Source organism: Zonotrichia albicollis, chromosome 4 (genome assembly GCF_047830755.1).
Source record: "Zonotrichia albicollis isolate bZonAlb1 chromosome 4, bZonAlb1.hap1, whole genome shotgun sequence".
Taxonomy (NCBI): domain Eukaryota; kingdom Metazoa; phylum Chordata; class Aves; order Passeriformes; family Passerellidae; genus Zonotrichia; species Zonotrichia albicollis.
In genome coordinates, this window is record NC_133822.1 from 43,397,736 (window position 1) to 43,413,047 (window position 15,312).

Here is a 15,312-nt window from a genome sequence, read left to right on the forward strand (position 1 = left end):
GTTGAACTTCTGGTCACCAAGTCTATTGTACTAATGGAACCAAGAGTGACATATAAACTAAGAGCTTGGTTTCAGTCACACAGCTGACAGCAATATATTTTTTGCCAATTAATGGTCATTTCATCCAATGCGAGCTTGGGCATCTCAAGGTAGACTTTAAACATATCCTGTGGGAGTCAATTGTATCTGAACCCTGCATTTCAGCTCCCACTGACTTCATTTTAGACTTTCATGAAGAGTCTGGCCTGGGCTCTGTCTCAAGAGATTAACCTTGCAACTGGCCTTTTTTAACATTAAACAAGTTTTTTAAAAAGTTTAATTTCTGCTCAGATGTTAATTCAAGAAGATAGCACTGCATGGCTTTATTCCTAGAGATTTTCATCATGCATTCAGAAGCTGATGGAATAGGTTTCACTGCTTTTTCTACTTAGTAGTTTGCATTATTTTATGGATGTTTGTTAGTCTAATGTCCACTGGCAATATGAGGTGTACAAACATTTTAACTGTGATTAATGCTTACTTCTGCTTTGCTCATCCTCTAAGTCCTGCAGTATAAACTTCTCAGCATCTTGATTGCTGCTCTTGATAAAGTTCAAATAGGCGAGTACTGATTCTGGTAGGTCGCCTGAAACCTAGAAAAACACAACCCTTGACATGTGTTCTACATTTTGTCTCACAGGCTTGAAAAGAGGTAAATACTTGAAATAAGACAATAAAGACTTGTTTAGGCTTCACCTATAAAGCATTGATGTTGATGGAGATTTAGCAGCAATTTCCACCAAAATGTTTCTAAATTCCTATACTCTTCTCATTTTCTTACCACCCACTGAACAATTCATAATTCCAATTTTAATTACATTCTAATTAAATTAAATTTTAGTATTGTATCTTGCACTCTCTCCAGAAGCACATTTCAATAAATTATTGTGTTTAAAACTGTGTTGGACCAAGAAATTAAAGAAGGAGGATAAGACAAAAAATTAGCAAATACCTGTGAGGTACAGGATCTTTTTCCTTTCAGGATAAATAAACTTTAAATTTACTTATGTTTAAAGTATGCATGTAGAATCAATGCTTCAGTATTCTTTATTACATAGAAACTTTCTATTCGAAAGACTGCCTTTAATGTCAATATTTTGGGAAAATGGTCTGCCTTCACTCAGATGTGCAAATTGTGGTAGACATTGCTGATGTTCAGTATGTGAGTGCTTACACACTTATCACTGGTGCCTTTGTCTACATCATGTGAAACATGATTTATGATCAATATTATCACCCTAACATCCTACAAACCAATCCCTATGCTACAAATCTGCAAGACTAAAATGGCAGAAAAGGACTCAAATAACTTATTTTAATTCAGAGGAAAGTCACTATCCAAAATAAGAAGTCATCCAAGAAAGAGGTCTTGAAGAACTATTTTTATGAAATTAGTATCTGAAAATCTTAGAAGGAATATCCTAAACCAGTCTCTTGTAAGATTAAAATACAGATTGCAGTGAAGAATCATGGGTTTATTCATCCAGATTTAATCTACCTCATCAAATCTTCCAGCTTCAGAGGATTAGAAAACAAAATCTCCAGGTGTGATCTTCTCAAGCAGCATGCTGATATCCACCTTTCTTATTGTCCTGTTACATTTTTCATGAAGCAATACTACCGAGACTATTGCTCAGATCACAGCCTCAGGTTGGGTGTGTTGGGGAGATGCTCACTCATCCAAAGGAGCAGCTTTAGCTCACTGAACCCTCACTGAATACTTACAGGCTCACTGTCACTCAAGGCTTCCTCTGATACCTCTGTGTCAGGCTCGGGATCATCTGTTCCAAACGAGGAAACACTGATTCTGCCTAATTCAATTTCCACTTCTCTTTCAATTCCTTCAATATTTTCCGACATTCTACTTCCCACAGGGTCTTATCTGTTTTGAAAGCTACACAAAAAAAAAGTAATACCTTTCAATACAGTATGAACCAAACTAAACAGAGTCTTCAAAATAAGGCTAAGAATATAGAAAGTTTTAATGATACACAGAAATGATGAGAGATTATGGGGGAGAAATGGTGAGAAATTATGTAACCCATAGAGGTAAAAACTTGTGGATGGATGCAAGCAGGGGGAACCGGCCCTCCTCCCTGCTTTCGCAACTCGTTGCCCCCTGCAATGAGGGGAACGGCAGCGAGCTCGGCTCCTGCAGCGGGACACGGGCACAAGGAGTGCATTCCTGCCGGCAAACAGAATACCAGATCGCGGCTGAGAGAAAACTACATCTCCCGAAAGGCACGGCGCCCGGAGGGCAGCACCGCCCACCGCCGCTCCCTGACAGGCCAGCGGCTCCGCCCCCTTGAATGCTGGGAGTTGTAGTTCAGCGCTCAGAGCGCCCGCACTCCTCCGGTCCTCCCCGTCTACTTCATGTACCCACTCACCTGTCGTTCGGCCAAGCTCCTCATGGAGCCTCCGCCTTTCTGGCCGCCTCTGGAGACCGGCCGCCCCTCCGCCCAGAAATTCCGCATCCGCCAGCAGCGGACGGTGAGGAGCTCCACAGGGAGGACGAGAGCCCCGCGCCGCGCTGCTACAGCGGGAGCGTCACCACGGCAACGGGAAACAGAGGCTCGGACGGGGAGCGAGAGGAGCCATACTTCGGCAGGAGCTGCCGTTTCGCGTTCTGGGGGAGTTAGTCAGCGCCCCCCAGCGTAGGGCGGAGAACCCCGCAGCAACTTGTTCGTGGTTTTGGTTTTTTTTTTTTTTTGTTATTTAATACTGGATTTTGGGCTTTGTTTGTTTGTTTTTGGGATTCGTTGTTATTGTTGTTGGTTTTTTGATGGTATTTTTATTTTGGTTTTGTTTTCAGTTTGTGCTTGGGGTTTTTTTGAAGTCATAGACTGGAATTCAGTGTTCACAATAAATTGCAAGAGCCAATTAAGCAGGAAAAAATATAAATAAAAGCATACTAAAGCCACAGTAAAGGTGGTTTATGAAGACACACCAGGCATCCCTTCTGTCTTCCCATGCTGGGGCACGGCCCAGAAGGGCCAGCTGGCACCGGGGCCACCATGGGGCACGGGACTGTGGCATGGCCAGCCTGGCACAGCCTCATAGGTGCAGGGAGACCAGTGGCTCAGCATGGCGCTGCCAGTGCTACAGGTAGGGAGCAAATAGTAGGAGTTAAAAAAAAAAAAAGGGAGAGAAAGGTAAATACTAATTCATGGTCATAGAATGGTTTGGGTTAGACGGGAGTTTTGACATCATTTTTTCCAAATGACCTGCCTCGGGCAGGGACAACTTCCACTAGACCAGGTTGCTCAGTGCCCCATCTATGACGATGTTCACAGGGGTTTTCAGGTGAGGCAAGAGACGAGAATGTTGACTCCATGTTCAGAAGGCTTGATTTATTATTTTATGATATATATTACATTAAAACTATACTAAAAAGAATAGAAGGGAAAGTTTCATCTCAGAAGGCTAAGCTAAGAACAGAACAGAAAAGAATGATAACACAGGCAGCTGCCTCAGACTATCTGTCCGAGCCAGCTGACTGTGATTGGCCATTAATTGCAAACAACCACATGAGACCAATCACAGATGGACCTGTTGCATTCCACAGCATCAGATAATCATTGTTTACATTTTGTTCCTGAGGCCTCTCAGCTTCTCAGGAAGAAAAAATCCCAAGAAAAGGATTTTCACAAAAAGATGTCTGCGACACCCCATCCAGCCTGGCCTTGAACGCAGGGATGGGGCACCCACATCTTCTCAGGGCAACCTCTTTTCAAGCCTCACCACCCTCTGTGGTGTAAAGATTTTCTTTGTAGCATCTAATCTAAATCTGCCCTCTTCTAGCTTAAAACCTGTCCCCTTTGTCCTACCACTGCCTGTGTAAAAGTCCCTCGCTGGTTATTAAAAGCTGGAGAAAATGTCCAGTTGGAGAATTAAAGACTAAATAGAATTCAGACTAAGAAAAATTTACACAGATCAGGCAGGGTACAGATAATAACATTTTTGTGTGACCATTTGAGTGGTCAAGTTTGGAAAGATGCACGAGCAGCAATACTGAGGCCCTGCTGGGACCACCTTGCCATTCCTGTTACAGCCATAGTTCCTGGCGCTGTAGGATCTCTTACTCACTCAGCCCTAATCGTCACCCTGAACTGCCCCAACCCTCAGACTAACCCTAAAGTCCCAGTTTATATACAGCCACGAACAGGACGGGACACCTGAAATCAGCGTCTAGAGCTTTTGTTTTTCTGGCATCAGTCCCATTACATTGTTGTGACAATGGAGAGGAAGGATGCTGACAGCTCACTGATCAAACAGAATGCTAAGGAAACTTAACACTACAGCATAACACAAGACAGTCTCAGTCCAAGTTTCATCCAATCACACAGAGCAAAAGCATATTGACAGTAGTTCTATCCAATCCCCTGAAGTACACATAGCTGTGGTTAAAACAATAGCAGTTTTTTCTCTAATACAATGCCTCGTTTATAAAAGACAAAGCACAGAGCCCCATTCATATTTAACTTTCTAAATGTATACTTAAAATATACATTTTGCAACTTAGAAAGGCCAATGACAGAGCCTTATTGTTCTATTTCTCCCTTTTGCGCTACAGCTTAGAAAACTTTTTCTGCTGCCTTGGCATTTCACTGTCCTTACTGTCTTTTGGGGCCTGCCTTTTACACAACTTTCTCAAAACTCACTAATTTTATGAATTCCAGCACCCATGGGTGCTTGATTTTAGGAAGAAGCAGGAGCAGCAATGTTGGGGCCATGCTGGGATTGTCTTGGCATGCCATTTCCAGCCCTTGTGCTCCTGGAGCTTTGACCCACTCAACACTAACCCTAACCCTGATCCCAGTGACATTTGGGACTGTGCAGATGGCCTCACTGCCATGGGTTACACACATTGAAAGGTGTGGATTATTTGGTCAACCTGCAGCTCTCTGAGGCCTCACACCAACCCTGAGTGTAGCTGCTTGTTGCTGCTGAGATCCCCATCACCAGTGCTGGCACTGATTCAAAAACTGCAGAGTGAACAGAGCTGTGCTGTAGCTAAAATTCTTCATTTCATGAATTTGGAAATGAAGGGGAAACAATTGCATGGCATGGAATGACAGGAAGTGCATCAAAATGAGCTGAAAATTTTTAAAACCTGTTGTCTGTATCCAGAAAGTCAGGGCTAACCAACATAAGAAAACTTCTCTGTTCTAAGGATGTGGTTATGCTGGACTTCAGAAAGAAATATATCCTTGTTTTACCATTCTCTCTAAGGTAGGATGGAAATATTCAATACTGGTAAAGATTTTCTTGCGTAGAAACAATGCAATATAAAATGTAAGTTAATTTATAAGGATAATATTTTTAATTTTTAGGTAAATGTTTTAAGATGAACTGAAGTATTATTAAAATTTCTCAGAAAAAATCTTTAAAACCACATAGGTAACACAAGAGAGCTATTGCAGATTCCAGTTTTTATGTTGAATATATAACTCTTCAGGAGTCTTTTCCTAAAAAAAAATGCATCATGCCACTGTTTTTGAAAACCAAGAAAAAGTTCAATGACTCTTAAAGGTAGTGAAACTTCTCCAGGGAAATTGAAACGCCTGTTGCCTCTCCAGTCTATTGTTTCACAAGGTGCATCGCTGACCCCATTGTTGACTCCTCTCCACTGCAGAGCTGCTTGAGAAATGTACTACAGCTCTCTTTGTGCTGAAATCCAGCAGAAGAAGTTTTATAATCCAGGCATTGAGGATCACGACAGGGCAGGCTAAGCTTGTGTTTGCTGAATATTTTCTTCTAAAAATGAAATTTTATACACAGGTAATGTGTTTTCTATGTAAAATAAGTTGTTAATGCAAGACAAATTTTGACTGCAGAAGCTTCACATTTGTCATCTCTTTGTTTCAGCTGGTATTCTTACTATTTAGTAAGTGCACTGAGAATAGAAGAACAAGTGTATGCCAGGCTACATAAATCTTCCATATAAAACTTCCAAAATACATACTGTTTCCAAATGTCTTTAGCAATTTAAAATAAAAAAGACCAAAACCAAAACAGAACAAAAATGTGTGTGTATAGTGTAACAGAGGCAAAGGAGACTATACAACATCTTGATGCTACTACTGCTGCTGTTAATTTTTTGTTCAATGTATCTGAAAATACTCTTAAAATTTATAAAATATTATCTGGAGGAACGAAGTTCCATTGTGATTTATAAGAGTACTTATATTTTTTCATAATGAACTGAATATATGATTATACTTTCAGCTGTGATTCGAAATTGAAAACAAAAAAATGAAAACAAGAGATAAAAACCAAATACAGAAGTGCTATTTAAATATCTTCAGTGGAATTTTCTTGGCAAGAAATCTGTTTTCTTTCTCTTATTTAGCAGCTTTAAATTTTTTTTAGATGTTCTTAATTAAAAAAACAATCCTTCCCTTTCCCTCCCCCCTTCCCATCAGGCTCTGCTTTTGGCATTTAGCTTGTGGCTTTTATTTGAGAGAAACAATTTCTTTGGTGCTTTTTCTCTGTATAAATAGAATTATTCTTTTGTTTTAAATGATTGCAGAATGAAAATGCTCCATCCCTGGAAGTGTTCAAATCCAGGATGGAAGCAGCTTTAAGCAACCTGGTCTAGTGGCAGGTGATCCTGCCCATGGCAGGGGTGTTGGAAGTAGAGGGTCCCTAATGTCCCTTCCAACCCAAACCATTTTATGGTTGTATGGCTCTGCGTAATCGACAGAAGACATAATGGATATTTTTTCACAAGATGGCAGTATTGGATTGAGCTGCAGGGTTGTAAGGATTTTTTTTTTCCTCTGGAGTATGTTTTCCATCATTACGCGGTGTGATTATCAAAACAGGAGAAAACATTACTATAGCTACAATTTAGATATTGTTATAATTTATGCAATTGATTTGCTTATTTCTCTAAGTACATCAGTTCTCTTGATGTACTTATATTCACCTTGTAGATGAATCACTGAGAAATAAATCAGCTTTCTTCATATTTTCTTTATATCATTTACCAGACTGCATTTGACCTGCATTTGATGAGATGATAGATCCTTTAGGTGAGGATTTGGGTTGGATCAATAACAGCCTTTCCATATGGATCTTCCTTTTCCCCATAGTATCTATAATTTTTTTTAATTTTTTTTCTAAGAAAAGTAAGTTTTGGGTCACATAACAATAAATGTCCTCTTAAAGAGCAGAGTGCCTTGGCTGTGTTAAGTGTCAGTTCCAAACTAATGGCATAGGAACCATCCAAGGCAGTAATTCTGGGAGAAAACAGGTGGGCTGCAAGTAATGAAAGCGCTGCTACTTTCCATATCTATGCACAAATGGTTGGAATGCAGAGGAGAAAGTGACCACTCGCAAAGAGGGAGGACAGCACTGAATCTTTAATTTATTGAGAAATACGTTTCTGTCTCCCTGTAGGATCTGCACATGTGTTCATAATTCTTGGCAAACAGAAAAAAAATCTGTAAACTTGAACTGTAATTGTTCACTGATTTCCTTGTCAGTGGTTCAGATTTTTCAGTTGAGAATGTTCTGTTTACATCTCATATGTAATTAGTGTCGCCTAAATGTATGAAAATCTTTATTTTTCTTTCTGTGAATAAAGGGAAGAAGAAGAAGAAGAAGAAGAAGAAGAAGAAGAAGAAGAAGAAGAAGAAGAAGAAGAAGAAGAAGACCCTTTTATAATTCTGTTATTTTCATCCTTTCCATAATGGCATTGCAAAGATGTTTTTCTGGAATAACTTGTGTAAGTGGAAGTCTCATAAAAATAAAAGGAAAATAAGTAACAGTACAAACGAACTGTGTTGCAATTTCTTCAGTCAAGAACTAGCCAGTGACATATCCTTGTTGTATAAAACTTGGCATTGGATCTATTTTCATATTTACATCAGCCATGGGAGTCCTTGGAGTGTTGTGGAAATCAAATGACTGCTGGTTACAGTATGTGGAAATCAGCCTCCAACTTTCTTGTAAAGTGAAAGAGAATTTTGTGTGCATGAAAAATGTGATCCTGTCTTGGTGTGATTTCCACATACAAATTTGTTGATAGCAAGACATATTTATCTAAAGTTCTTGCTCAAATGAATTCTCACCACTGAAGGTCTTTCCATATCACTGCGTGAAAGTTTTCAATGACTAAATACTTGCCGTTTTATGCAGAAAAGATTTTAACCACTGTATTTATTAGCATAGATGTTTTTAAATACCTAGTATATGTTGAAGACATAACAAAAAGCCTGGTCCAGAATACTGAAACTTGAAAGCAAAGGTAGGTACAGTATGGCTACAATATTGAAATATCAAAGTATGATTAAAAAGCTGTTACCTATGTAGACTAAACTGAAGACTCTGTGTTTATATAAAATTCCTATTTTTAAGGGAATAACACTTTCAGTTCTGAAAAATTGCATTTTATCCTTTTGACACCATTTTTCTTCCATCTTTTGTTTATTGTCACCCTTTTTGAGAGATCTGTTTTAGACTGTGTGAAGGCTGAAGCAGAGAACTGTGCTACTGATTAATTTGTTAAGCACTACAAATATGAATTTGCACAACAAAGAGTGAAGCCCAGGTGCTACAACCAGAAAACTTCTTCCTTCCTTCTCCCTGCTACTGCCTAGGCATGTAGTGTGTACCTGACAATTTGTTAGGTGATGAAAGAAAAATATGTGTGTCATTTCCAACTTCCATGGAACCATCTAGTATCACAGTATCTAAATACTGTGGGTGAAAATTAGTTTTCACTGGAAATAAGGAAAATCAGCCATCTTTTTATTTTGCATCTTATAGATAAAGGAGTTCTTAAGTAGGCATGGGACTTAGGTACTATTGTCTTTCATACAGGAAATAAAGAAATAAAAATTTTCTTCAGCAAAGCACAGCCACTTAAAAACAGTCTTTGTTCTTCACTTCCAAGACAGTTATGGCTGTGTCTTTAAGCCCATCACAGTGAGTTGTGCTTTGCTTGAAATCTGCTTCTTAGACCATGATGTCACTTTGCACAGGTTTCCAGGAAAATGAATTCTTATTTTTGTTGAAATCACTGTAAATAATGGTCATGAAGGATTGTACATGAGGTTCTGGAATTTTTTACTCTATTACTCACTTATTCCAAATAATGTTTATACATAGCTCGGCTTTGTGCATTTTTTCAGTATATGAGTTTTCAAATTCTGGTATTTGTAATGCAGATGGCAATGATGAAAATGAAATATGTAAATAAATTATGTGGAACTGCTGATAACTTAAAGATTGTTTGTGCAATTCATTAAAACATGTTTAATAGTTCTCACTGTAAACTGCATTGCCATTTGATTGAAGCTGACTATTTTACATGTTGACCAGGAATACTAAAACATGTGAAAAACATACTTTTAGGAATTCAGCATGGTTCAATATAGTAAATGGCAGTGCATGGAAATATATTTCCAATTTCTCCCCTGCAGAAAAACCACAACATTCCTATTCAGGAGTGTGGAATCAGCAGTGGAAGGGACAGCTTTATTTCTTGTTAAGGGATTACCCAGGAAGTCCTTCTGTCCTGGGTATCTGCAGGCATGGGAGGAAGCATTAGATGCTGAGCTGTGTCTGTTGGAAGGTGACAGCAGTTTTCCCTTGTGCAGTTGATAGTAGGACTTAGTGGTATCATGGCACACAAAATATACCAATGAATGATTAACTATTGGAATATGTATCCCAATATAACCAGTTAGATGGTGCCTAGGCCAGTTCTGACCTTCGCTGCTGGGCCACAGGCAGCTCTGCGGTGTTTTACCTCAAAGATACCTTGGCTGGCGGCAGAGTGCAGCGGGGCACAAGACAGGACTCCGTTCTCCTCAGGGGAGAGCTTCTGGCGATGGTGAAGAAAAGAAGGGAGCGGATTCTGCTAGAAGGTAGCCAGATGTTTATTCCATGAGCACAGATATGTCTGCACTGGGCTACTGCTGATAACAGAATGGGGCCGCATGGTCTCATTCACATTTTAAGCTCAGGACAGGGGAAGGGGAGGGGACAGGTGAGTCACCAACCAGGTGAAGGGGCAGGGTCTCAAGGTACTAGGGACACCTATCACACGACGCCTTGCTGGTATGTTAGCCTGATTGACAGGGCACACTCAGCGAGGGGCGAGGGGGAAGGGAGAAGGTAAAACAGGATATTGCAACACACCACAACATCTCCCCCTAGTTTTGTTTAAAAAGAAGAGGACTGTGTTTATGGTGCAGAATGATTCTACTGAGGCTTCTAGGTCATCCACTGGAGCACTGAGGGCTTCCAAATGGTAGACCTCAGGAGGGGGAGATGAGCTTGAGATTAACTTGAGAACCATGCGTCTGATTACTCCAAAAACAATGCTAAAAACTACAATAACTACAACTAAAATAAACAGCACTAAAATTACAGTTTTCAGAATAGATCCCAACCAGCCCGAGAGTCCCCAGCCATTGAAAAGTCCATTCAGCTCGTTGTCAGTTTCTCTGTTGATGTCTGAGAACCTTTATCGAGGTAGTCCATATGTGGTTTGGGCTGCAGTACTATGTAGGAGATTGCAGGTGGGATGATCACGAGTAGGACGAGAAGCAGGCTCAGTCTCATGACGTCTCGAGGCTACACACGAACAGTGGGATCTAAACTGGTACAAAAACTTGAGACAAACATACATTACAAACTATTCCAGATAGGAGGCTTAAATGGAATTTCCTCCAGAGAACGTGCGCGGCGTTTTCTTCTCCAGGCAGCGTGAGCAACCTGGGGTGCTTCTGCAGATTTCTCTGAGACTTTGGGAACATAGGGCTTTACCCATTTGGAAGGAACCCACCTTAAACCAGAGGGGGTGGACACACAGGCGTATCCACGTCCCCAAGTAACCAATTTGTAAGGTCCCACCATTTTCCAAGTCTCAGGGTCTTTTACTAAAACTGGAGGTTTTTCTTTCATCAACCTGTGACTGTTCCCCCCAAAGTGGCGTAGGATGGGTGCGTTCAGGCTGTCAAAAGAACAATTCAGAAAATTGATTGTGAATAGCGCCCTGGATAACCGGATGTAGGGAGGTTCTACCTTCAGAACCTGTTGTTGCTGGTCCAGGACCCTTTTAATATCACGGTGAGTTCTTTCTACAATAGCTTGACCTGTAGGGGAGTAGGGGATGCCAGTTTTATGCTCTACTCCCCATTGCTGCAGGAAGCTCCCAAATTCCTTGGATTTATAAGCAGGCCCATTATCAGTTTTCAACTCCTTGGGGATGCCCATGAAAGAAAAAGCCTGTAAGAGGTGCTTAATAGCATCAATAGATGATTCTCCTGTGTGGGCAGAAGCATAGACCGCTCCAGAAAAGGTATCTACACTAACATGAACATATTTCTGCCGTCCAAAAGCCTGTATGTGTGTTACATCTGTTTGCCACAGTTCACAACTGTTCAGTCCCCTTGGGTTTGCTCCCGTACTCACTGTAGGGAGTGCATGTTGTTGGCAATTTGGGCACGTGGCCACAATCGCTTTGGCCTGTTCTCGAGTGATGTTAAACTGGCGAACCAGGCCAGGTGCATTTTGGTGGAAAAGCTGGTGGCTGATTTTTGCCTGTTCAAAAACATTTGGGAGAGTGGCCATCACTGCAGGTGCAGCAAGAGCATCTGCCCTTCTGTTGCCTTCAGCGATAAACCCTGGCAAGTCAGTGTGTGACCTGACATGCATCACATAAAAGGGTTGCTCTCGGTGAGTGACTAACTTTACCAGTTTGGAAAGCAATTCAAAAAGTGCAATGTTAGATACATCTTGCAGTATTGCTTGATCTGCTCTGGATACTACTCCTGCCACGTATGCAGAGTCTGTAATCAGATTAAATGGTTCTGAGAACCTTTCAAAAGCCCTAACAACCGCAGCCAATTCAGCAACCTGAGGTGAACCTTCCACCTCAGCAATGTCCGTCTCCCACTGCTGGGTATGAGGATCCTTCCAAGTTATAACGGACTTGTGGGACCTCCCGGACGCATCTGTAAAGACAGTTAGAGCCCTTTTTAAAGGTCTCCTACTTAGAGCAGTTCTTAATTTTAAAGTAAATTGAACATCTTGTTCAAACAATTTGCAAGCGGGCCGTGCTACCGAAAATTGTCCTGAGTAGGAATCCAGAGCAAACTGCAACACTTCATTTTCTTGAAACAATTGTTCCAGTATTTTCATAGTATTTTGACCTGATTTTAACTCAACTGGAATGTGAATGCACTTAAAATCACATCCTGCTAACTCCCTGATCCGGGTCCTTGCTTTCCGGATCAGTTCTGCTATCAGCTCCTGAGGCTTTGTCAGCCTCTTGGACCTTTTGTGACTGAGGAAAACCCATTCTATGATCAAGAGAGAGTCCCTCTGGTCCCGGTCCTTTTTTGGTGTGTCCTTTGCCTTAGGTGTTTGTTTTTCCTCCCACTGGAAAATCATTCCATGGAGGTGTGGCAACTTACCTAGGATGATGAATTTGAATGGCAGATCAGGCCGGCATCGGTGGGCCTGTCTTGTGGACATTGCAATCTGAACCTTTTCTAGAGCTTTCCGTGCCTCTGGGGTAATAGACCTAGGAGCACCTGGGTCCTCTCCCCCTTTCAATAAATTGAAAAGAGGGGCAAGGTCTTCATTAGTCAGACCAAGCCATGGTCTTACCCAATTCAAAGACCCACACAACTTGTGGACATCCGCAAGGGTCTTGATCCTTGGATTGATTTCTAGTTTTTGAGGAACAATGGTCCTATTTCCAATTTCTAAGCCCAAATACTTCCAAGGTGGCATCTTTTGAATTTTCTGTTCCTGGAGCTCGAACCCTGCAACAATCAATGCATCGATCGTTAGGTCAAGCGCATGTGTTAGTAAATCATCATTGGGGGCACACACAAGGATATCATCCATATAATGATAAATGATGGCCTTCTCTGCGGCTGCACGAACTGGGGAAAGCAGGGAAGAGACATACCACTGGCAGATAGCTGGAGATACCTTTAGGCCCTGAGGAAGAACGGTCCAATGGTACCTTTTCATAGGAGCTTCTGAATTGATAGAAGGGACAGAGAATGCCAAACGCGGTGCATCGTCAGGGTGCAATGGGATTTGGAAAAAACAATCTTTAATATCAATAACAGCTAATTTCCAATCTTGAGGAAGCATTGTTGGGGATGGCATACCAGGTTGAGGAGAACCCATATCTTCAATTACATTATTAATTTGTCGGAGGTCACAGAGAAGTCGCCACCTCTTTTTGTCAGCCTTTTGGATGACAAACACTGGAGAGTTCCATGGGGACATGGTCTCCACAATGTGGCCCTTTCTTAGTTGCTCTTGTACTAGTTCCTCAAGCACCTTTATTTTTTGTTTACTGAGTGGCCACTGTTTCACATCAACTGGTTTGTCTGTTTTCCACTTAAGTTTTTGGGTGGGGCGCTGTTGTTTAATGACTGCTGCACAAAAATGCTGTGGAGAGTCTGGAATATTAATTGTGACACCCCACTGGGCCATTAAATCTCTCCCTAACAAAGGTTCTGAATAATCTAACACAAATGGACGGATATTTGCCAATTGTCCGTTTGGACCCTCGAATTGAATAATGCTTTTGGATTGCCTTGCCAATTGCAGACCTTCTACACCTCGAAGGTGACCAGCAACATTTTGTAAAGGCCAGTGAGCTGGCCAGTCTTGTACTGGAATCACTGTGCAGTCTGCACCTGTGTCTACAAGCATCTCAATGCGTTTAGACTCCCCACCCCCACTGACATTGCACCACAATTTGGGTTTATCTGTCCCAATAACTTGGACCCGGGCGACTGTGGGCCCTTGTTTATCGACATTTTCAGGTAAAGATGGCACAGGGATAGCTTGAGCAACAATTTGTCCCTTGGGAAGAAACAGGGGTGGGTGGAAACAGTGCAGGCTGAGAACAAATTGCTTGGGATCTGATGTTGTTATTCCCGGAGCAATTTCGATCTCTTGTGGTGTGTTTTTGTCCCCAGTGATGATGTACTTACAACGAATTTGGTTCCAAGTACCCTTCTGTTCAGGATTTACAGAAACAAAATGCCAGTCAGTGTCCTTCAGGTGGAGTGACTCTGTCAGCTGCAACCTGTAAGGCTCATTGACAGAAGATGCGGTTAATACAGAATTACTTAAATCATAACAAAGGTTATTTTGTTTCACTTTCAACAGTGGACTAGCAGACTTGGTCTTTGAAACACCTGCTTCACTTACACAAATGTTAATATTATCGCGCGCTTGATTTGTTTTGCTACCCTTATTCTCTTGGCCTGCTCCTTTTATGTCTGCACGCCTGGCAGGCTGGCGCTTTATTCTTCGTTTTTTTGTTGTTGACCCCCAGGGAGGGCTTGCAGTTCTCCTCCCCTGCTATTTTTAAATTCATCAAATTCCCTTTTCAGGGGGCACTGGTTACTCCAGTGTCCTAGCTTATTACAAAGCAGGCATGGTTTAGTGGGCTCAACCATTGCTGGTCTCCGCTGCTGCCCAGGGTACTGCTGTGCTGAAAGAGAAGGTGCAGGGCTGGCAACAGCAACACGCTGAGGTGGTCTTGGCAGCAGCCTTGGTCTGGTGTCTTCAGCTACAGTCATCAGAGGCACTTTCCTGTTACAGACTAGAAGCATATCTTTTAATGTAGGGGAAGGTTCCATAGGAAGGCTCAGGATTGCTGCTCGACACTGTTCATTTGCATTTGTAAACGCTATTTCTTCTAAAATTGCTTCCCTTGCATTTTCCTTTTTAACCTGTATTTCAATGGCTCTAGTTAGCCTTTCTACAAATTTCACAAAAGGCTCTGATGGTAGTTGTTTGATTTTACTATAGGGCTCAAAAGGCCCCTCAGGTTGGAGGGAAAAGAATGCTTTTTCAGCTGCTTCCTTTACTTTCTCAAGTGTTTCTGCAGGAATTGCAGCAGCTTGGACTGAGGGAGAAGACCATTGACCTTCACCACAGAGGTGGTCAAGGGTAATAGGGTTACCATTGTTGTCTTTTGCTGTGTTTGGATCAGCCTGTAAGCCTGGGAGAGCATCTTTTAGCAGTTGTTTCAATGCTGATTCCCATAATTTGAATTCCGTGGATGTCATGAGACATGAAAACAGTTGTTTTAAATCATGTGGAACCACAATAGTCCTACTTAATTCAGAATTTAAAAGGCCACGGAAATATGGACTGTGTGGACCATATTCTTTATGAGATTTACAGATCTCTTTAATCAATTGTCGTCCAAAAGAACTCCAATTAGCAGTTGGGGCTGCTCCTGCTTGAGCTGCAGGCTGAAACGTAACAGGG

General features: G+C 41.5%; 1 protein-coding gene across 9 annotated transcripts in view; it reads right to left on the minus strand.

Moving 5' to 3' along the window:
• LRRIQ1 (leucine rich repeats and IQ motif containing 1) overlaps window positions 1–2,614 on the minus strand; it is a 104,663-nt gene extending 102,049 nt beyond the window's left edge. For 6 of the 9 annotated variants that reach the window (XM_026797617.2, XM_026797609.2, XM_074539653.1 and 3 more), the window contains exons 1-3: window positions 2,427–2,614; window positions 1,765–1,933; window positions 521–632 (exon numbers count right to left, since the gene is read on the minus strand). In XM_026797617.2, the coding sequence (XP_026653418.2) occupies window positions 521–632; window positions 1,765–1,899 (247 nt within the window). In that variant the 5' untranslated portion in view covers window positions 1,900–1,933; window positions 2,427–2,614. Of the gene's footprint in view, window positions 1–520; window positions 633–1,764; window positions 1,934–2,426 lie in introns of those variants that run through there. The other 3 variants (XM_026797614.2, XM_014272721.3, XM_074539652.1) reach the window with 2 other exon arrangements.
• Window positions 2,615–15,312: the final 12,698 nt, after the last annotated feature.